Source organism: Polistes canadensis, unplaced genomic scaffold, assembly GCF_001313835.1.
Source record: "Polistes canadensis isolate GaletaPanama2010 unplaced genomic scaffold, ASM131383v1 scaffold_42, whole genome shotgun sequence".
Classification (NCBI taxonomy): Eukaryota; Metazoa; Arthropoda; class Insecta; order Hymenoptera; family Vespidae; genus Polistes; species Polistes canadensis.
This window is the reverse complement of record NW_014569589.1, coordinates 212,465-237,063: the sequence shown is the minus strand read 5'-3', so window position 1 is coordinate 237,063 and position 24,599 is coordinate 212,465. Positions and strand designations below refer to the sequence as shown.

Here is a 24,599-nt window from a genome sequence, read left to right as displayed (position 1 = left end):
TTTTGCTATTTTATTTGTTTTTAAACGTTAAACGTCATTCGACACGCCTCTCTTTTAATCTCCATTTTGTTTTCTTCCATTTTTCTTTCTTACTCCTCCCTTTCTTTACCTTCTTATTTTGTTTCATTTTTTCTTTATTTTTTTTTCTCATTCCTCGACATTGTCATGCCTTTTTTTATACACTTGCATCATCCGAGACGAGGCATTTATTTTTATTTTTTTTTTTTTTCATTTTTGTTTTGTTTCGTTTTTAAATGGAGAAACTACAGAGCACATAGAAATGTCTGACAAGGATGAAAAGCTGCGTATAACGCGTGAGCGTAATTATTATCTCGCACGCGGCACACGTCGATATTATATTTTACATAATGGAGAAAATAATTATTATCCTTTCCGGTCTAAATCGAATCTTTCTTTTTTTTTCAATATCTCAATTTTTTTTTCTTCATATGTCCTATATAACAAATAAAGGACACATTTCGTAACGATATACTGTCCTATATAACAAATAAAGGACACATTTCGTAACGATATACATATACATACTTTAATAGTAATTCAATCATTTGTTTACATACGCATCGATGTGGTTCTTCTTTGGTATGTTATATTTGTGTATTTATGTATGTGTGTATGTATATAACTGTAACTGTTAAATAAATAAATTATTTTTAACAAATAATTTTTTAATTCATTCTCTCCTCGTTCCCCTTTCAACCATTATTTTTCTTCTTTCTCTTTTGCTTCTCCTTCCTTTCGTTTCTCGATGTTTCACAATATTAGGCATAAACATATACACCACCCAATACCTAGCGAAAAATTCTAAATGCGCGTTCTTAAGAGAGTATGAATCTAAGTTTCCTTTTTTTCTTCCATCCAAGATGGAAATAGAGATAATAAATAAATAAAATAAAGGATAGGATATAAATTACACAAATTTACATATAGAAGATTATGAAATTCCCTGCGAACTTCTCGTTGTCTCGTCGATGACATTTCGCAAGATCGTCGAAACGTACCGAGAAACTCGAAAACGCGAAATTGTGTTTTCTCTCCCGGCTACAAATGCTAAGGTACAATGAGTTTGTTTGTTTGTTCTTTTCTTTTTATATAGCATATTTCTAGATCGTAGAAGAAATGTAAATATGTATTTTAATATTTACTTATGTACTTATTTATTTCGCTTTTCTTATCCTGCACGTAGGCGAAGTAAGCAGGGCTTAGTTTTCTTTTAATTATTATTATTATTATTATTATTATTATTATTAATATTATTATTATTATTATTATTATTATTTCTTGTTTCTTTATTTCGTGTGTTTATTTGAATTTGTTTTTTCTTGTCGGTATATTAGCGCCTATCTCGTGTTTACTTGATCTTATCTTTCTTTCTTTCTTTCTTTGTGTAAGTGTATGTTTTATGTATGTGTGTGTTCATATGTGTGTACGTGTATTTCTTTAATATGATAAAATAACGTATGTATCCTTAAAACGAGATGCCGAGATATCAAGAGATATCATAATCATCATCATCATCATATTCGGTTAGCGAATAAATTCTCGTCTGCTGACATATCTTTAATCGTGATGATCACTCGATGACTACTGAAAATCGAAAACTATAGAAGTCCTGGCCCGAAAATGTCGCTTTTGGCCAACGGAATATTCTCTTGGAGGCTCTTGCAACGGCGCCGGTTACCTCCAGCAAGGCATCGATCACTCACTTGGTTTGATTCGATTGTTGTTCCGACGCCGAAGTTACACCAGTTGGCGATACGTTGTTTAAAGATCTAGTAACCGGGCCTTTGCGTGCCAATTTTGATCTAAAACAAGTGATTTCGACAACAAGAAAATATTATCATTAACTAAAATATATTTTTTAGATTTTTTACATTTCATACCTTATCTGACCAGCTAATAACGGATTTATAGCGTACAACCAATCATACACTTCTTTGTCACCTAATGTCTGAAGAAGGTATCCACGGTGTTTTGTTACAACGCTAAAAAAAATTATAATAATAATAATTATAATAATAGTACTATAATAAATATTATTATTAATTTATTAAATTTAGTCATTGTGTATTTGAATAAAATCAAACAAGACATGATACAGACAAATAAGTAATTGTAAGAAATTACAATATGCGCCATAAAACGAATGAAATATATTTTATTTATTACATGCAACAATAGTCGCAATGAAAAGTAATAAATAGTTTATTTACCTGAACGTGTTTGGTACTTTAACCATAGCTAACTGATCCTCTGAGTATTCTACTTGAGCGGTTGCTAAATTAATCAAAGCTCTTTCTACAGGATCTTTTTCTTCTCGGAAAATCAAAACGTACGGTCGACGTACTGCCTAAATATCAATGAAAAAAGCAAATCAAACATCGTTTGAACCTTCTCTTGTAAATTGATAATATTATTTTTAATTTATTTATACTACTTACAACCCAACGTTTCTTCCATCCGTTAGTCTTGTGTTCTAATACATTTAAATACCCTTTCCTAGCAATAACAGGACTGATGCGAATTTCCTCAACTTCCGGTACATACAACACTAAATTTTCTTTCGAAGGTGAAGAGGATCCCATTGGCGCTGGTGCTGTACAAGATTGACCAATCGTCTCGCTAGTTAATATGCTTTCTTGCAATTCTTGCAATTTGGCTCTTTCGGGTGAACTTAATCTGTAAAAATAGAAAATATAAATAAAGTGTTCAATGTAAACGTTTAATTTATAAAAATAATGATAAAATAAAATAACAATTTTGAAGACTAACTCTTGGGAGGATGAAGACAACACTGATGATAGCATAGATGCTGACATGTCTCCTATCGTATCTTCTCCTGGGGAAACATCAGATAATAAAATCGGTTCTTTGCTTGGAATTCTACCTTGAATAAGTTTAATATATTTAGTTGCCAATTCTCTTTCCCTATCAGTCATCTCCCAAGGTTCGTAAACGTCTTTGCTCGTAGAACGTTTGAGTTTGATCGGGCTGGCGTGTGACTCGTTCGTAGCTTTTGCAACCATGTTACAAACCTCCTGTAAAACAATATACATATGATAATAAAAAATTTCCATAATCCCTTTATATTTTTCAGCATGAAATGTAAAAAAATTAAAGCAGCCACGTTGCACCGACATTTTTTATATTTTTTATTAAAATTTAGTATAAAGTAGATTTAATTTTAATTATTATTTCAATATTAAGAATATGGGATATACTTTTAATTTTTATTATGGTTCAAAAAGATAAAAGAATTTAACTCACTTTCTCGCTTTTTGTGAAATCATGTAACGGTTTATTACACATAGGCATTTTATCAATACCAAGTTTCTCTCTTAAAAGTAGAGTATGTCTGACCCTCTCAACCTCCTCCAATCTGGTTAATTTTTCAAGTTCCCATTGATGATCGAAGATCAGACTATCACCTCGTGGTCTCCAACCGTGAAGATTTTCTTCACCTCTGACGTAAGTTGAACTCGTGTCTAACACGCGACGTTGTCGCCTTTGTACGCCTAAGGTAATGAATAAAAAAAAATAAACAATTTTCAACAGGAAAATAACAAGTTATTAATATATAATTATTAAAATAAAACAATTTGAAATATGTTTACTGAAATGTCTGCACGAAGCTTCGCGTTCGAATAATTTGGCGAAGCTGATGTACGCCTGATAGAAGAAGAAGCAAGGTGATTGAGATCGTTGTAAGTACTATTACAAATGCCAAATATATATAGTAAGAGCACCAAGGATAAATAATCAACATTATCATCATACAGGAAATGTTCACATAATTATATCTTTTTCATCTTCTATGAGCTTTTGTTTTTCATAATGATAATACGACCAGTGCAAACGTTTTAATACGCTGTAACTTAGGATAAATAGTAGCAAGCCGCTACACTAAGGGATACACAGGACAAACCTGGGCTACCTGCTTCCGATGAACGTCGCAGCACCAATTCATAGACGCCGCTAAGTCGATTAGCCTCTTGGTTACGATAACTTCCACTGAACAGATGTTTTAATGATCTTGGCCCGATCCTGGCATCTCTGCCATAAATAATCATGCTTAAATCTTTTGTAATGATCGCTGGTCTACCACAATTCTCCAACTATAATAATCAAATAAAAAGATTCAACTATATTTTTTATCCTAGGAAAATAATTAATCCTTTTCTTTTTGTTTTTTTTTTTTCTTAACAGAAACAAAACAAACCTCAAGGTATGCGGAGATGGTCATGAAGATTTGTTCACCATAAGACGTGACCCTGTTAAGCAAGGCCGAATTGTGCAAAGAACTGTCCCAGGCCGCTTCGAATCTGAACATACACCTGTCGTCACCTTTAACTTCTAAATATTCACCTGGGAATAATCCCAGTGAAAGTACAGACGAATCGTTGTCTTCCTCTTCCGGTTCTGGGGTATTTCTAATACGACCTACTACTAATTCTCTTACATCTTTCCATCGTAATTCGGAAGCAGGCTCGTGTACTATGGTAATACGAATACGACGTTGAATTCCTTGATGTAGGAGGAATAATCCACGGCAAGGTAAATCATCGCTATGATCCACAACGGATGAAACGTATTCGCCGTTTGGTGCTAACTCACAAATCTCAAACCACACGAGTACGTCGTATTTTGCATGAACGTGCGACGTACTCGGGGATGGTAAGACGCTACCAAACTTTGGTGAACGTACTGGTTGACTTATTGGTATTGATGGTGGTAACATCCTTTTCGGTGGTTGTCGTACGCTACTAGGTAAATACAAAACACGGTTTAGTCATCCTGTATTAGAAAATAATTGAATAAGTATCCGGAAGAAGAACCTTCAATTTTGTTCTTGCCTATGTTACAAATCTTCCAGACACCCATTCCATTAGTTAATATTAATATTATTATTTTATATAAATCGTTTACTGACTATTCCAGTTTAGCATCCTTGTGTAACGGATGTTGTTGATAATGTCCGAAGATCTCAAATACAATCGGCTGTGATTTAAGATACTCCAAGAAAGATTTCGTAACAGTGACAGTAATCTACATAGAATATTAGAACGATATTAGTAGGTAATCGTTCGAATTTTATTAAATAAAATTGTCCGTTGTTGTATTTACATTTTGTACATGATAAAATCCAGGTGGGCATCCTTTGTTGGTATTCTTTACCGGTTCCGTTGAAAATGCTTCGTCATGTCGGTGTAAGAAACTATAAAAATTATCAATCGAATTTTTATTTAAACATTTTTTAGATTAACAATTTAAAATTAATCATGTTGATAATATATTATTATTTACGTACTTGAATTGACAGAAAATATCAGCATATTCGGTTGAGATACCCATCGCTTGTAACACCGTAACTCGAAATGTGAACTCAGCACCAAGTTGCAAATGATCTGGTAAATCTTCTTCCTTCATATCACTGGAAACAGAACTATCACCTCTTCCACTATCTGCATCACCAATATCATCTTCATCTTTCAAATCCTTGTGTAATTCGTTATGACCTATAACGCGATCATCGTTCATGAGTATTTGACGATTCTTTTCTAATGTTTGAGCCAAAAGTGTGTTGCGTTTGTTATGTTTGTGTCCACCGAATAAATCATCTTCGAATGAGATACGTGCGGATTGTCTAACGCCGCTGGAGTATTCGCTATTTTCTTCTCCTAAAAAAAAAATTTTTTAAATAATAATAATAATTATGTTATTCATAATTAAATTTATTCAAAATATATGTTAAATGATTGTTATATTATTTTTTAATATTTACCAACAACACCTTGCACGGCTACTCTTAAGTAACCTTTGACATCACCTTTTTCGTTAACTATAGCAACTTTATGAATAAGTGGTACAGGATACATCAAATTGCTAAGATATACGAATGATCTATAAATTTAAATTAAATATATCAATATCTTATATATATATAATCACACAATTAAATAAATTTAATATTAAAAATTAAATTATTCACCTTCCAACCATACGGAACCATGGGAACCGATCATAAAACGGATCACCACCCGTGATAGTTTCGATATTAAAATCTGGTGACGTAGGTGAAAGTTCAGCGTCATTGTGATACATTTCACGCATAGCTTCTAACCTTTGCCTAGATAAACATTCATTTCACCAATTAAATATTAAATGTACATGTTTTTTTTGTTAATATCAAACTGTTTTCTCTTACCTTAATTTTTCCAAGGTCCAATAATGTGTAGCACCATTTTTTGTATCCTGAACTTCAACGGCAACGATTGTGCGAGGGAATGGTCTTTCTTCTTCATCTTCATCATCGATTGCAATGGGTAAAAGATCAGCAGGTAGTGGCGAGTATAGTGTATCCGTCAATAACGTAAACTGGAACTGAACCTGTAATCCAAATAACATGAAAATAATTACAGTGTGATAAGGAAAATATAAAATTATAAATTAAACTATTTTATAATATGTGACAAAAATTGCGATAACATACAACACAGTTTTCATATAATACAACCTTCAAACAGCACAAATTTCATTCACCTGATTGTACTATTTTGCTTTACGTGGTTTGATATAACATTAGACGAGTTAACTATATTTTTAGAAGGGTTGAGAAGTTTAAGGATATAAAATACTTGTTCCTAGACGATCCTTACCTTCTTCTTAAGTTCAACCGATATTGCATTGGCTTCCTTGAGGAATATCGCATTGCCCCATAGATCATCTCGAAGACTGGTAAACTGATGATACTTCCACTTGCGGAAGGCCCACGCGGCTAATTGGAAATCTCTCTCGGTCCAGTTGCTCTCTGCGTCAAACAAGGGGTTGACTGAAATGCAAGCCATCACAAGGCAAAACAGTCAGAAAAGCCAAGCATGTACCAATGTCTTCGTCAACTACGCTCTACGATAATCAGATGATCGGGTAATACTAGTGCATCATATAACAAATGAAGTAATCTTTGCGTATAAATCAAAATTCAAAATAAATATAACAAATGATTCGAAAATAATGAAGGAAGAAATGATCATGAATTTTTGAATATATAAAAACATACTAATTCAACGAATTCTAACGAGAGTGTGATAAAACGTGCCAAATGGTGAAACGATTAACTTATGTTTGCGTAAAGTAAGTAATTCATTAAAATACGTATTAAAACTATTGATGAGACAATGTGAAATCGATTAGTTTATTAATACATTTGGTGCCGCAAAATATTGTACTTTCCGTTCAAATCATTTGAAATTTGTACTTTTCATACGTGGGTCATATATGACCCATGCAACTTATACGAAAGATTAACGAACATTAATTCAACAGAAACTGTGTTAATATTATTATACTAAGCGATTTCACAGCTATTTCATTATCATACATACCAAATATATCTTCTTCAGTATTATTGAAGTCCTCTGGCGTGTAACTGCTATACATTGACATAGTCATACTTTGTTCTTCTACCTGCTTCTGCAAGGCATCTATTCGTGCTTCGTAACTCTATTGTCAAGAAAAAGGAAAATAAAATAAAGGACTTCAGTTTTACCACCATGTTAATGCAAGGTAAGAAAATAATGAACTGGGGTAAAAATGAAAAAATGACATGCATTTATCTTACCTTACGTTGTTCCTCGAAGAATTGATCGGCCTCTTCTTTCTCTTTACGAAATTGTTCCTCGAGTACCATCAATCTCTTTTCCATTTCCAATTTGAGATCGATACCTTGTTTTTCTAATAATTCAATTTGTGCGAAATTCCAGTCAACGGTCTCACCGTTGCCGGGGGTCTCGGCGGGTGAATTTTTTTCTCTTCGTTCACGTACTATTTATTTAAGGAAAATAAATGAAAAAATAAAATAACATTCTCCCAAAATTTGTTAATTGGGTCAAATTATGCATATAACATTTCTTGTTGTTGTGGTTGTCTTACAATGTTTCTTAATAAGTTATTTAATAACGAATAGTATAAATTCTGAGTAGCATAGAACTTTACTCTCAAATAATTACAAGTTATTATTTAATGTTTTTCAATGGCTCATGTAATATAATTTCAAAGTAATTTGAAAATTTTCTATCAAAATTATGTCTAGATTATTCTATGAATTAATTGATAATTTAGTTCCAAATGAGAGATCATAAAATTTTTAAATCCTTACTATGTTTAATAAATTTAGTATCATTATGAGTCAACAAATTCTTGCATAAATTAACCCAATCGTAAATAGGATAGAAAAGAAATTAAAACGAAATAACGAAGACAATATAAAATACCTTGATCAGGATGATTGAACCTAAATACATGATTTTTGCCAAGAATAACGCGCGATCCAGTTTTGAGTACGATCGGTTCGGTTATTTCACGACCATTAACATAAATCAAAGCATCTTTCTTAGGCATCAGAGTGATAACACTTTCGTGATTTTCAAATACGCAATGCTCGCTCAATATATGTGGACCACAAAGTTGTATATCTTGTGGTATATTAGCTTCGGCACTTCCAATACGCGTAAAACCATCTTTGATATAATAAATAAGACACTCGGACATCAAGGGATCCTCGTTTAGATTAACCAAGTGTGGGGTTTTCTTTGGTGAAAATACACCAACTGTTACACCATCTTCTTTAACTGCTACACCCATTTCAGCGAACACAGCTTCGCGTTGGAGTCGAATCGATTCGGTTCTCTTCAATTTTTCTTCCCACGTTTCGTTTAATTCTACACATATTATTTAATATTATTTTATATCAAAAAATAATGTATAAATAATAATAATTATTATATATATATCAGGGCTTCTCAAACTTTTCTATTTGACGAGTACCGTTTACTCCAGCAAATATTTTCACGATCCTCTATGATATCATCTATTTCACTATCGAAAATTCACGGTAATAATATAAGATTACTATTATATTATCAAAGTCGCGCAGAAATTTGTTAAATTAGTTAAAATTTCTGCGACCCCGTACGGAGACACCAGTCACGCTTCGAGAAGCTCTAGTATATAAAAATACATATATAAAAAGAGTTTAATTAAAACGATGAGAAGAAAAAAGAGTTCATTACTTTTTTTTATGGATGAAAAGTAAGGATGAAAGGAGATATTTATATATATATGTATATAAAATGTCACGTGATATTTTCATTTACCGGCTATTAATTTCTCTGATGCTTGTAACTGATCGACCGCTTCTTCAGCAATAGTCGAAGTTGTGTGAGAGGGAATTCTCGAACGAGATTCTTTGTAATCATCCTCGCGTTTATTCGTTCGAATGATTTCATCCCCTGCAGATTATAAGAAAAGACAAAATACAATGTTTAATATACGGTCGAATATTTCTTTTCTTCTTCTTTTTTTTTTTTTTTTTTTTTTTTATAAAAAGAAATTATTTGTCAATATTTCTTTTCTTTTCTTTTATTGTTATTGTTATTATTATTATTATTATTATTATGATCTTTATCAATTTTTTTATTTGTTATAAATATCGTGCTCGTGGAGCGACGTCACATATTTTTTTTGAAAAAAACACACACAAAGCCATAACTTAAGGCAATAGCATAAGCAAAGAGATATTATTGACGCTTTCGTCTGCTCCCTTTTATTTTTTATTTCTTTTTTTTTTTTTTTGTAATTATCTCATTTACGACGAATAATAATTTTTATTTATATATTATTCATCGAAATAATAATCGTTCAAATAATTCATCCTAATTTATAATGTATTTTAGGAAGATTTTAATTTTTTGTAATAAGAATAAGATAGTTGTTCCAGATTGTAAATAAAATTTTTAAAAATATTTAATTATTTTCTGAACGTAATATATATATATTCGAGGGAACGAGGCGAAATTTTAGCAGGGTGGTGATGAGAAAAGCATGACTAATAATTATGACGTCAGACACTATTGTATAATCACGTTGAGACACATAGAAACAATTTTTTTTTATCTAACAATAAGCTTTTTATACGCACGGGGTGTCTCAGTTTTTTTCCATAATATTTTACGGAACAAAACTGGGTCATCCTGTACACGTAATACTTTTTTCTTTAATATCATTTTCTTTTATGGGGAAGAAGAAACTAACATATCGACAAATTTCTAAAATGAATGACATCTGAAAAATGAATTATTATTGAAGAATAAATATATGTGTCAAGTATAATATATATATATATATACACCTAACAGATAAGCTTTATTTAAGCGTATATACATGCTACTACTTCAAGAACAACGAATCGCATAAATCAACACATTTTATATTTTTTTTAATTATTACTGTATTATTTATAAATTCAGAAATAAAGAATTTTGTCCAATTTTTGTGTTTTTTTTTTGTTTTTCAATAATATAAATTTGATTATACACAATTGATCGTTGTAAATTATTAAATAGAATATATATAAACAAAATATATTCATGCAATATATGAATAATAATAGTAATAATAATAATAATACAACAATATTTGGATATAATAAATGCAGCCATAATCCAGCCTGATTCTACCATGCATTTATCCTTGTCATTATCTTACTAGAGGATTTTTTGCACATTCATGCAGCATGGTAGGCGATATATATATAGCAGCTTTTATTTTTTTTAATAATTTATATTAATCACTCAAAATATCATTTATTATAAAAAAATGCGATTCGTTATTTTCTTCATCGCGCATTCGATACGCTTCAAATCTTAAATTCAACAATCTAAAAACTTTTAATCATATTATTTTGCAATCTAATAATATATATCATTTGAAAACACTATTATATTTTTAACAATAAATTTAAATATAACGATCTGTAACTTGTCATCAAAATTTCTAACATGTGCACACTGATTTCTAAATAATTTTCTTCAACATTTTAGCAGACGTTGATATATCGTCATCTTTATTATTATTATATTGTTTTTTTTTTTTTTTTTTTTAATAGGGCAGACATATTGGACACATTTTCAAAAGGGCGGAATGGCTAAACAAGTAAATAGATTTAAAAAAAAAAAAATCAAAATAGAAAATATATATGTAGAAATTATGTATAAACAATTGTACAAAAAAAAATTTATAAAATAGATCTGCAGATATGAAAGTGTTATGAATATTATGCAATTGGCCGTGATAATAGAAGCGTATATTGAATAAAAGGCACAATGGTACAATTGCCTGGCTTGGACGCTGCTTAAAATTGCCGTGTTTACTTGTCATTCATTGACATTTAATATACAAGTCTTTTTTTTTTTATTTTGTTTAGCTTATTTTTTTTTTTTTTTGATTAAATTTCTTTTTTTGTTAATTGTTACTTACTAGGCTCTTTCTTTTCATAAGTGACTTTGCCATCTGGCCCTACGTTATGCATAAAAGGGACAAAGAAAAAAATACTATATAAATAGCTTACCTACGGTGCACCATATACATTATTAGATTAATTTCGTTAAAAAAATAGTTATATTCTTCTTCTTTATTTAATTTTTTTCTTTTTGATAAAAATATATCTTTTCCTTTTCTATTCTGTGTTTATAAATTAGCAGCAACGCAGATACAATATTTCTGAATCTAAGTACAAATGTATATATTAATATTTTCTTTTTTATGGATATTAGATTATAATTAAGATCTAGAATATATTTTATAATATACGTGATGAAGAGTGTTAATGACTTTTATATACAACGAACTACATTGTTCTATTTCATTCAAATATTAAAAAATACATTGTTAAAATATATTTAATTTATTATGACACACTCGATATATATTTTTATTAAAAATTGTACTATACTGCTTTTCGTTATACTAATATACTATTATAACTATTTATAGGTTTATATATGGAAATGATTGTTCTGAAATAGTCACTGTTTTCTTTTTTAAAAAAAGGTCACTTTCCATTAGAAATGTTGCATAGTTGAAAAACAAGCGACATTGTTAAAGAATCTTTGTAACTCACCTTCTTGAACGTCGATTCCTTCTTGTTTGAGAAGTTCACGTAGTTTTTGTATTTCTTCTTTGAGTTCTCGAATGAGTTTGGCGTTCGCGTCCTCGTTAACGACAGCTTTACAAACGATTTGTTTCGCACGATCCGCATATCTATAAAAAATACCAATGAAAATTTAGATTAATTATAATTTGGTTGTGTTTTCGGTCGTTAAATAAATAAATAAGAAGAAAAAAAAAGATATAATTACCTTAGGGTTGATAAAGTTTCATCATAATTAATGTCAGCTGGACTAATTGCTGCTATCATAGCAGTCTTCGAATTACCACCAAGATTTTCACGTAATAACCACGTTAGTACTGAATCTCTGTAGGGGATGAAATCGGCCTTCTTTTTTTTCTTGGTAGCCTGAAGATTTATTTTACCAAAATATATTTGAAAATGTCATGAATTTTTAATACAATAAAATATTGCATTTAAACAAATTATTGACTCTACAAATATATACGATAAAACTTACCGCCTAATTGTCCATTAAATGGCATACAAATTAATGGCAGCAAGTGATAAAAATATTCATTGAAGTTAAAAGTATTCAAATAATAATAATGCAATTCTAAAGTTAATGTCAAAGTTAAGATGTATTACGGAATAACAAAAAAATATACTAACGATTTCAGCCAAAGCGCTAATAACTTTTCCAAGTGTGGTAAGACTCTTGTTAATATTTGCACCTTCCTTGAGCCTTGTACCTTTAGCACCAGTCGAGTCGGCTCTTTCAGAACCTGCTAAATCGACCAGAGATATTTTACTAACTTTCTCTGTTGCTAATCCAGTCGTTGAATCTTGTCTTTGTTGTGTAAAGAAGATTGTAAATACTGCGTGTGATCTGCTGGATGTTTCGTTCATGTTTGTTGCTGCAACCGTTCTATACAAAATTACAAACATAATTAACAAAGACACGTGTAACAAATGAATCATTTTATGTATTTGTTTAATTAATTGTACAAACCTAGCTTTGTTTCCTTCGTCTATGAGATCATGAATATCTTGATAAGACATCACAGCTAATTTGGAAAGATCCTCAACGTAAGGTCCAAGAAGAGGATGTTCACGTACACGTAAATTTCCTTTGTTCTTTGGATTTAACAAATCCCTAACTCTCTCGCAATAAATCTCCATGTAACTCACCTCAACCGAATATTTCAATTGTTCGGATGAATTTCGACTTATTTTACGGAACAAATCTTTGCAAATTTGAGGTATTATTCCTTCTTGACCGTCTTCCTGTTTACCCATCATCGTATAAGATTTTCCAGCACCGGTCTGCCCGTAAGCAAATATACAAACATTGTAGCCTATAATAATAATTCATTCAAAATTATCGTCCTTATTATTGTTGTAACAGCTAAATTGTTCAAATTATTTTTGGGTTTCATTTGTTACCTTCAAATGCATGTTCTAACATTTCCTCGCCTATGTCTTTGTAAACCATAATTTGCGATGAATAATTAGACTCGCATGGCTGTAATATATGAAATTTATTTTCATTTTTATCTCTTCCTCTCTCTCTCTCTTTTTTTGTTTTTATTTTAATTTAATTTAAAAAACATATAATTTTTAAATGTTATATTTGTGAGGATACTCACGTCCATGGAAAAGTACGAATAATCATAATTGAAGCTTTTTATTGCATCCTTACTGCCTGCTGGTACTTTCGGATTTACTATTGCTATTGATTGAAAACGTTTCACAAATTATTCTTTTCTTTTATACCATTCTTATTAGTTTGTAATTATATTTATATATATTACGACGTATATTACTTACAAGTAGTATTGCCTGACATTTCAATGATGCATTGTGCTTCGCGTGATATTTCACGATTGTTAAAGGGTCGAACCCTCACCGCTACTTTCACCGACGACATCTTTGCTTTTTTCTTTTTACTCTTTTAACGTTCCTTACAATTATTATAGTCTCGTTATTATAATGTGCCTTTGGTCAGGTCTCTCTACGATATAAAACAAATATAGAAAAATATATTAGAAAAACGATATTTTGAAGTAAATTTAAAATGTCTATAAATTTTCATCGACTTCCATTTTGAAATTTCAAACATAAATTATTTTCTCGAATAAAAACAATAATTACAAAATAAATTTTACAATTTCACTTTTGTTGTCTCGGAATATTAACGAAAGATTATTTTTTTTTTTCTTATGGGGAAATAAATATGTTAAATAGAACTTAAAAATAATTTTACGTTTTTCGGTTACGACAAATTAACGAACGATCTCATTTGATTTGTTCTTTCTCCTGTATAAATAAATTACAAAAATAATTTCAATCCTACGAGATCATTTCTAAATGTAATCAAATGAAAAACGAAAAGATTTGAAAATAATTTCACAAACTATATAGATTTTATTTCTTTCCTTTTTGGTTTTCTCTCATGATAAATAAATCTGAGAAAAAGCATGTGTCAATCGAACGGAATAATTTAGAAATCCACATTTAATAATCCAAAATAAAGTCAAATAAATAATTTAACGCTGCGATAGTCATGTCGAAAGGATCTTATTGGATTGGACTGAATTATTTTGTACTACGATGGAAAATAAATCAGCAGGAAAGAAAATGCAAATTTTCGTAAGCGTTAATTATGGAATGACTCAGAGTGCTCGATTATGTACACATGCGCTCTTCCACACTACTATCCTGGCGCACGAACAATTTCTAACATAGAGCTTTTTACTCTCTCACTCTCTTTCTCTCTCTCTCTATCTATCTTAGTTATATATATATATGTACATTTATTTGAACGTATGTGTATACTACGTAGTTGCTCGTAAATATAACGAAATAACATCGACCTATCGTATATTATTAATTAACAAACAACTTTAATACTCGAACAATCTCTCGAAATATTCAACTAACAAAATCAAAATTCAAACACAGACAGACAGACACACACACACACACACGAAGACAGAAATTTTATTTAAAATCGAATAAAAATACAGTAAGACGAACGTGAGGCAATTTTCCGAAAATGGTATAAACGATAAATCAATAAAGTCTGCCATTAGAAATGGAAGAGATTCTACTCGTCGTTTCTTATTCGAGGAATCTAGAACGCTATTCGGTCAATAATTCTAATTCCTTCGAACTTGATTAGAAAATTCGAACTAAGAAATTTTACTTCGATTTAAAAATATGTTTCGAACTTTTTAGAAGAATAATATTTTTTAACAATGTTTCAACAATTTTATACATCTCACTACAACATTTAACACACTTTCATAAACATTTCATTCATACGTATATTTAATAAGAAAAATTAAATACACAAGCAATGACAAAGATCTCACTCAATGATGGAAAACGTTGAGTTCTACTACTTGGAGTGACACTAGTCCGTATTTAAACGGAGTTCTTCTCCTTACGTGATGCAACTCGACGAATGGCCGTACAAGTAGAACGAGACGGGTGAAACAGTCAGCCATTTATAAAATCGAATGTACACTCATATTTCGCACTATAATCCATTATAATAACCATTTTCAACGAAAATTCAAAAGATAAAAACTTATGTAATACTAAAAACTCCAATTGTAAGCATCATTGTAGTATAAATCACGATAATTAATTAATAAAGCATATAATAAAAATAAGAATCGAAGAATGTGAACACGAAGAGAGAAAGAGAAAGATAGATAGATAGATAGAGAGAGATAGAGAGAGAGAGAGAGAGACGAGGTCAGGTCGAGACCAACGAAAGGCAACGATTCGAAGAAAACTGAGAAGTTCTAAACACCGAAAGGGATCGAATCTTTCCGAAGGACGTTCGAGAAGCAACGAAACGAAAGATAGAGAGAAAAAGAGAGAGAAAGAGAGAGAGAGAGAGAGAAAGTAAGGAGTGGGATAAATGAGAAAGGCATCGTACCGTGATCGATAGAGAACCGGGTTGGTTGGTTCGAGTTTCAAGGGAGTTTGAAAAGACAAAGAGAGAGATAGATATATAGATAGATAGACAGATAGGTAGATAGATGGATGGAACGAAATAGAAAGAGTTAGACATATCTACATGCATGTATTGAAATAAGAAACCAAAGGGGGCTTGAGTATCCAAATAAACTATACAAGTCTTAGCTTACCTCGATCGAATTTAAATTCCACCCCTTTGTCAGTGACTGTTGTTTTCTTACTCGTATTCTCTCTCCTTGTGGTGTATAATAAGTAAGGTTGATAAAATAATCACTGATGAACATTGAGGGACGCGCGCATGAAGAGCGCACGAAGACGACGTCGCCCGTCGACGTCGTACGGCATCGACGCAACCGCGATTAAAACCGAGTGGTCGAGAAATGGAGATAAAAGGAGAAAGGAAGAGAGAGAGAGAAAGAGAGAGAGGAAAAGAGAGGAAAAAAAAAATATATATATATATATAGATATAGAATGAAAAAAAAAAATAATACTCGAGATCACTATCTCGGTGCACTAGCCGACGATCGACGATCGAGATAAATACTGCGAGACGAGAACATTATTATTATTATTATTATTATTATTATATTAATAATAATGATATAGTAACGATCTTTCGATTCGCATATTATTAATTATAACTTTTTCCTTCTTTTTTCTTTTTTTTTAATATTTATATTTTTTTTTATGTGCGTATCTGCATGTACGTGTAACTTGTGTGTATATGTGAAATATGTGTAAGTGTGTGTGTGTGTGTGTGTGTGTATATTTCTTTTTTTACGCACGGCACGCAGCCGTCTCTCTTGTTCTCGCAGATCCACCCCGATGCCGAGAACAGCTAGCAATGCTCCTACGTTTTGGTAATGTCGGTCGCCGAGAGTCAAGTGCACTGCAGGCGCCTGCGTCGATCGACGTATGTGCAAAAGAGAGAGAAAGAGGGAGAGAGAGGGGGAAAGAGTATGTGGAAGGCGAACGACTGCGCCTACGCCATTTTTTCGAGCAAATCCGAAAAAATTAAGCCCTTTTCATATACGTTCTTCTATACGATTATAACGAATAAGCCTAAGACATTCTCCCCCTCTAACTCTATCTCCAAATTCTTATTATTTATTTTTTATTTTTTTTTTTATTTCTAATTATTTATCTATATCTATATAACTATCAATTTAGCTTTCTATTCATTTATCTTCGATTTGATTTTAAAAACATAGTTTGTATTACGAGTCGTGCGTGTTCCGACGTATATACATAGAAAAAATTATTATCGATAATATTTGAATCGAGTTTACTGTTCTATTTTTTCCTCTACTCGGTTCAATATCTAAAGTATTATCATTGTATTTTATTAATACATGCTGCTGCTATTGTTGCTACTACTACTGTTGCTATTACAATTATTACATTTTTAAACAAAATATTACTATTTTGTTGGATTTAGTTTCGTTCGACTACCTGTTACCTTTTATCGATGAATTTCATTATTGGATAACCAAAGTGGATAATGGATCAGACCGTCATCCATTTTGGTTATATGCATTTTGTGTATTTTTACGTGCTTAATTTTGTGTTCTTTTCTTAAAAAGAAAGAAAATAAAAAAGAGGACTGAAAAGAATAATGTAGAAATTCTCAGGTGAAAAAAGAAAATAATTCGATTAGGTCTCAGATGTTTTATAGAAATAATAAGAAAGAAAATCTCTCTAAGATTTTAACCCTTTTTCGCAAATCCCCACTGAGAGAGAGAAAAAAAACATGGCTATCTCTCTAGAGGGATAGCTTACCTGTCGTCTTACTACCCTCTACACGATCCTTACAGAAAAATCCGATGCGTTGGGACGCACCCTGATCTGTGAATCGTCCCTACCCTAAAAGGAATAGGAATCCCTACCAAAACGGGGCCCACCACGACGAGTGGTACCGCGACTGGCACTACAAACAAGGCCGAAAGGGTATATCGAACTCCGAATAAAGATGGCGGCGGCTTCCGTTCGAGGTTAGAAAAAGAACGAAAGATAGAACTCAAGAAAGGGAGAAAGAGAAAGAGAAGGAGAAAGAGAAGTGAGACGCCATTAGTAAAAGATGCGCGCGCAGTTTGAGTCGGGTAGCCAATAGGGTGGCTCAATTGTAAGGAAAATCAATAGTATGGTGACGTCAACATGTGCGAAGAGAACCACGATCGACCGATGCGACACGGGCGGCGCCGGCCAATTTCTATGGAGCAATCAATAAGCCACCGTGCTGCCCACATTGTCGCCGATGTGACACACGCTGCCTTCGTATATTTACTTTTCCCTCCTATTCTATATCTTTATCTTTTTCTTTCTCAATCATCTTTGCTTCCTCTTAGATTTTACACCATCCCTACCAACAGTTCTTCTATTTTTCTTTCTATATTATAGATATATACCATCTATACTATATGTATATATTCTATATTCTATTATATATTTATAAAGTATATACTATAAGAGTATATATTGTATGTAGTATGAAATAAATAATTTTAATATATAGTACAAACTCTTTCTCCTTAATTTTACATCAACCTTACAACTGCCCCTCGATTTTTGTTTCCATTTTACATACGCATAATATACTTGTATTAATATATATATATATGAAATATAATAAATAAATTAATTATTATAACTTAATTACACTCCCAATCTTTCGTGACAAACACTACAAAATAATATCAAATCCGTGACCTATTTTTTCTAAATGATATAAGAGATAATCCATTACAATGTGACTAATCTATAAGTCACCTTTTCGTTATTGGTATTTACCAATCTAACAAAAAAATTAATTTATTGTCAACCCTTGACTATTTAATCCTTTAAAAGTTCTCATATTCCGTTTGATCGAGTGCCTGCTACCATTTACGTGACCCCACAAACGAAAGAGATGAAACTAAAGTTCTCCAATTTGTTGTGTTTCTCTTTTTCAAAATACGGATTAAAACCACTAATATTTGTTTCTTACACAAAATTGATGTACAAACACATATATTAATATACTTTGACATGTTTAATTGGAAAGTTGAATATTATTTTCCATCATAATCGAAACGTTTAACCTTTGTTAATCTCCCACACCATTCGATGACCCCTTCTTGCATTCACCAACGATAATCCCAACAAAGGGTGTCCAAGTGAAGGATGAGACGTATCCGCAGTGTCTGATACGAGAAACGCACCTCTCCCCTTTCTCATACATAAACACATACACATATTCAAACATATACACATTTCAAGTGTTAGAAATGTTGGCGCATTTTTTTACTGACGAATTTACTCTATCACATTTTGCTTGACATATACGCGCATACATGAATGCACACATACCACCCCCCTCCACACACACGCATAAATACGTGAAAATGAATATATGGAGAAGGTTGAAAAGGCAGACAGTTCTTAATTCCTATCAAATAGCTCGTTATCCTTGTCTATCCGATGGAATTGATCGAAAACGTACAAAAGCTTCACGTGAAAACCTATTCAATATTTTAATGAGATAATTATAAAGAGAAAAAAAAAATATACGATGAAATATAGAAAACACATTTGCTGATACGATATTATTATTTTATTCACTTTACGAATAATGTGTATCATTTTATTCTGATTTATCGAGGGAAGAAAGGAAAGATGACATTTCTAATCGTAGCTTCGAATTACCGATTCGTTTGATATCCCTTCGTATTATATAAAATGGGTAATGCGTATTATGAAATAGATATTATTATACGCATAATAATAACGATACTTTATAGGATTCCTTTTTTGCTTACAATCCTTTCACAAAGTGTGTGTGTATATACGTACTTACGTTGGTTAGAATTGTTCTATCCAATCGATAATTTCAAGCACAAAGATTTATAAGCGAGTGACACGATAAGAACAATCAAATAAATTTTATACAATTATTTTGATTTTATTTTAATCTTTTAGAGCGTAATTTAATATTTTTAATTTTTTACATTACGTTATATCAAAAATTAAACTTTCTAATAAGAATAAAATCTAATGTAAAAATGATGACAATAAATTTTGTAATACATGATTATTATTTATTGCACGTACACGAATATTTTATGAATTTTATTAAATAAGTGTGTAATTAATTTAATTAGTAAAAAATTAATGTTTTAATTTAGAGATTAGAAAGGAATATGATTATTAATAAAAGAATAATACAAAAATCGATTGATAAAATAGTAATAAATTAAAACAATAGCAACACTTGTAGCATTGTCGTGCTTGTTTATATGTATATATGTATATTAATATGTATATATGTATGTATGATCGTTATGCCGGTAGAGAATGGTTCGATTATCAGTAGTAGCTTTCAACAGCTATATATACATATATAGCATAGTCCCAATTACTCGAATATCGATTCACTTGTAACTATTCCAAGTAGGAATCGTTGGAAACGTCGATAATTTGCAATATCTCGTAAATCTTGGTAATCGAGAGTGTCGCCTCTTTTCATCAGACTATTATTGAAAATTAAAATACAAACAAACGAACTAGCAAAAATATACAAAAGAAAGAGAAAAAAAGGAAAAAAAGAATGAAGGGAGACATTTTTATACCCAATAGATGTGCTACATTTTGAATGACTCTTTTGAATAGGATTGATGCAACGTTGTGTACAACATTTCACGTTCGATAGTATGCTAAATGTGACGAATCGCAAACCCCACCATCGTTTTTATTTGAACTTATTTTCAACCTTGAGACACGCGCCATGCTTTATTACATACTTCATTACTTAAGAAAAACCACACACACACATATTAAAGATGTAATAATAATTGTGAGTAATAATTACAATGTTAGAAAATGATCTATAAATTTCTTAACAAGTTACTAACGTGTAGAAAAAATTATTAAGGTGATACTTATCATTGTAGTATTTTTAAATATTATTCATCAGTATTTTAAATTAAGAGTCAATATTTTAATTAAAATATTTGTTAATATAATTCTTCAAAATTATACCAATCAAATAAATAAAATAATGTCTATGGTTATTTATTTATATCCGACAAAATGTACTAACTACTTAATTTATGCAACACTTACTAATAAATAATAAAACTACTGATTGTAATAGAAAATGATAAAAAATATTAATCTTTGATTTAATAAATAAATATTCAAAAATTCTCTTATAAATTTTTTAAGATACCAATTATGTAAAAACATATTTCTATTCATTATTTCAACTTGCATAATTTCTATCTTCTTTGTATTTCTAACAATAACTTCATTCGCAGAACATTCATACTTAAACCTCTTCCTAAGTACGAAAGATCACGAGAAGAAAGCATGAATAAAAAAATGGTTGACCTGTTCTCATCGAAGACAGAAAACCACAAAACGGGGAAAAATAAAAATAAATAAAAGGAAAAATTGTTGGGAACAAAATAGAAAAAGAATTAAAAAAAGAAAAAAAAAATATATAAGCGGGCACGTTATTTTAATGAGTAGCACGCGCGAAATGATGGATTTTTAGAAAATGAATAAAAAAAAAAAGAAAAAACTCTTTTCTTTTGCACCTTTCAATTAACGTGCGACATTTTTGCGAAATAAAAAATCGGTAATAAAACGAGAACACATAAGGTATGCAAATACATATAGAAATATTATATGTGTAAGGTTGCGTTAGGGTATGTTTAGCAATATTTTAATGAATGTGTGTGTGTGTGTGACACCGAAAAGTAAAATGTTGAGAGTTTTTTAGAAAATGGAAGTAACTTCTATTTTTTTATTTCTTTCTTTTTATTATTCCCTTCACGTTAACCTACAATGCATACAATTATTATTGCAACTCAATTTTAATAAAATCAGCTGATAAGAATCTTTACGTTTTTTATTATTATTTTTATTATTTGTAGATTAATTTTCGTAATATATCTGAGCTATCGTTTAATTTTACTTGACGAGATGAACAGCCGAGATAAGTTTTGTCTTGTTCAACAAGTCTGACCAATTAAATTACCTCGTTTGAAAAGTCCTTTTATTTAATATGAAATAGATAAATTGTTGAAGAAAATATTCTTAATTAGGAATCTACCAGTCACAACCGTTCGTCAGAAATTTTTCTTCGAGAATTATTAGGATAAATGGTCTAACGTAAAGACTCCAATGACGTCATGGCATTGACCAGTGACGTCAGAATTTCGACAGATGACACCACCATGTTATATTTACTGACACTTACTTTAACTATAAGACTTCTACATTGTTTTCTTTTTATTTTTAAACTATGTCATAGTAAACAATACATGTAGTTGTTGATTTTTTTATTAATAATATTAATAATTTTTTTTTAAATCTCACAATTAATTAAAAAAATTAAAATTTGTAAAACACAAATTTACTAACTGATTCAAAATAATGTATAATGTTTATATTGAAGACTTAAATACTTTTAAGTAATGCAAGAATAATGTTAATAATTTTATGAAATATTGATAAGAAAATTTTAGTAACATAAAATTCATCGAATAAAGTTTTGTGCAATTATATGAATTTTTATGTCATAAACAATTTCAGTATGTATTCCTAAGCTTTTATTTATGCAGTAAGTGTTAATTTATCAATTTCATAAATAGACTATTAATTGAATCTATTAACTCAAATCTGATATTCCTAGACAACACAGTGTCTTAATAAAAATATGAAAATATTTGTATGAAATCAATGCATACTAAGAAGACCGTAGAAAAAGCAAAATATGATTTTTAAAGTAACTCATTTAAAATCGCACATACTTTAGTTCATTTTCTGTCTATGAAAACTTTAATACAATGTATCGGTTAACACAATTTAATATTGATTAAATACTGTATATCTATCGACTTCATTGTATTGAAAGTAAGAAAGTGATGAATGTTTTTTAAAGTATATAATTAAAGTAGAATAAATTAAATAAATATTCTTACAAGTTAATAAAATGCTAATCAAGGATTAACATCTTCTAACATGTATATACCATTGTACTAATCATAATGTTAACCACAGATTTGGCATTGGGAAATGTCTAACAATTTCTAGGTTAGGTAAACCTGTTAAGAATCATAGATCATTTATAGAAAATAATTGTGAATAAAATTCAAATATTTGTCAAACATTAACAAAAGATAATCTACTTTCAAATATAGTATGTTCAAAAACACTTGTTTAAGATTTTATAAGATTCACTTTCAATTGTTTCACTGTTGACTCATCATTGTTTTCTTTCTTATTTTACAAAAGAAGATAATTGACAATGAATTTTTACTTATATTCATGAAAATTATAAAGACCCTGCAAATTCTTCAATAAGTGTTAACTTACGTTGGCAGGACTTGATCAACAAACACAAACTTCTTTAAAACGTTCACATTATTTTTTTAAATAAAAATAATTCGTAATGACTAATGACATTTAAACTTTTATCGACATCAAACTCAAACTAATTTCAAACTCGAGCATAGACAAATCTTCTGACTCACTTTTCATATCCAATCATACTTTTTACGTATGATGCGACGATTAAATATAAAAGCACCTTAGGGATTTAAAAAACATGATAGCAAACCGCTTTAACCTTCTTTGGATCCGGAAGTAAGTTTCAATTTGAAAAATGGCGCTGATGCCACTAAGGATTTGAATTTTTAAATTTATTTCATTTCATAATTTTCAGATATTTCAAAACGAATTTTGTAATGAAAATATTACAAAAATGTAGGTCACATATGAATATAAAAATTTAATTTTTCGTAATTAAAATCATATTAAATTGTAGAATAAAAATGCGAGGCCATTGAACGTCCTTCGATTAAGAAGCTGCTATTTTATAAAATTAGCCATCATTTTTCTGAAATTGCTAATAAAAAAATTTTTTCATACGAACAGTAAATTCATATATAGCCTACTTAATATTTTATTATTAATTATTAATATTAATTTTTAATAAATCTGTTATTTTATTTTTATTATATTTTAAAATTTAATTAAATTTCACGTATTCCGCCATTATAGTATTAAAAATAAATAACAACCATCATTCTATATATAACAATATTACATCTGAGAATATAATCTCTGAAAATCGATAAAAAAGAACATCTTAATATCAAAAAATGTTATCATTTCATCAATAAATGATAAGAAGCTCAATAAAAATATTTGATACTAATCCGACTTTAAATTTATATTGACAACATCAATAAAAAAAGTGATTAATAGGAAATGGATGAAATAGTGAACGATCAAAATCAAATATGAAATATAGAAACTAATCTACACACATTGAACTTAAATTTACAAATAGAAAAAAGGTATTGATTTATATACATACTTACATTAATTAGAAATTCACAGTGAAAAGCATGAGCAGCAACGATCCTTGTCTTCTCTCACTCATCGGCACTCACACACTGACATGAAACAGCTGAAATCCTCCAGCCATACTGTTTCTGGTTCCGTTACGTTCCTTCGGACACATCGACGTGCACGCTTTGCAAAGTGAGTCTCCTACTCGGCGGGTCAGCTAGCTTATGTCCCGATCGATTATCAAAACCACGTGTTAGAGTGCTTTTTTTCTACTTTAGACGAACTTCTTACACATTACCAATATCCA

At 30.3% G+C, this 24,599-nt stretch overlaps 1 protein-coding gene across 11 annotated transcripts; it reads right to left on the bottom strand.

Moving 5' to 3' along the window:
- LOC106784895 (kinesin-like protein unc-104) lies at nucleotides 1-24,501 on the bottom strand. Of its 11 annotated transcripts, none has more exons than XM_014744866.1 (29): nucleotides 17,735-17,938; nucleotides 16,126-16,228; nucleotides 13,793-13,976; nucleotides 13,612-13,694; nucleotides 13,409-13,487; nucleotides 12,975-13,320; nucleotides 12,635-12,890; nucleotides 12,483-12,485; nucleotides 12,213-12,370; nucleotides 11,975-12,114; nucleotides 11,332-11,370; nucleotides 9,171-9,305; nucleotides 8,289-8,735; nucleotides 7,637-7,839; nucleotides 7,401-7,518; nucleotides 6,675-6,847; nucleotides 6,224-6,405; nucleotides 6,008-6,145; nucleotides 5,801-5,919; nucleotides 5,327-5,696; nucleotides 5,143-5,233; nucleotides 4,949-5,064; nucleotides 4,238-4,778; nucleotides 3,944-4,133; nucleotides 3,286-3,533; nucleotides 2,460-3,056; nucleotides 2,232-2,368; nucleotides 1,902-2,003; nucleotides 1-1,823 (listed from the first exon to the last, which is right to left on the bottom strand). In XM_014744866.1, exons 3-29 carry the CDS (start codon nucleotides 13,890-13,892, stop codon nucleotides 1,721-1,723), a joined length of 5,214 nt encoding a protein of 1,737 aa, XP_014600352.1. In that variant the 5' UTR covers nucleotides 13,893-13,976; nucleotides 16,126-16,228; nucleotides 17,735-17,938; the 3' UTR covers nucleotides 1-1,720. The 11 variants fall into 11 exon arrangements, with proteins under 11 accessions (XP_014600352.1, XP_014600353.1, XP_014600354.1 ...); XM_014744867.1 differs by having other exon boundaries at nucleotides 16,126-16,190; XM_014744868.1 differs by lacking the exons at nucleotides 16,126-16,228; nucleotides 17,735-17,938 and adding an exon at nucleotides 24,322-24,501.
- Between the last annotated feature and the right edge of the window lie 98 nt (nucleotides 24,502-24,599).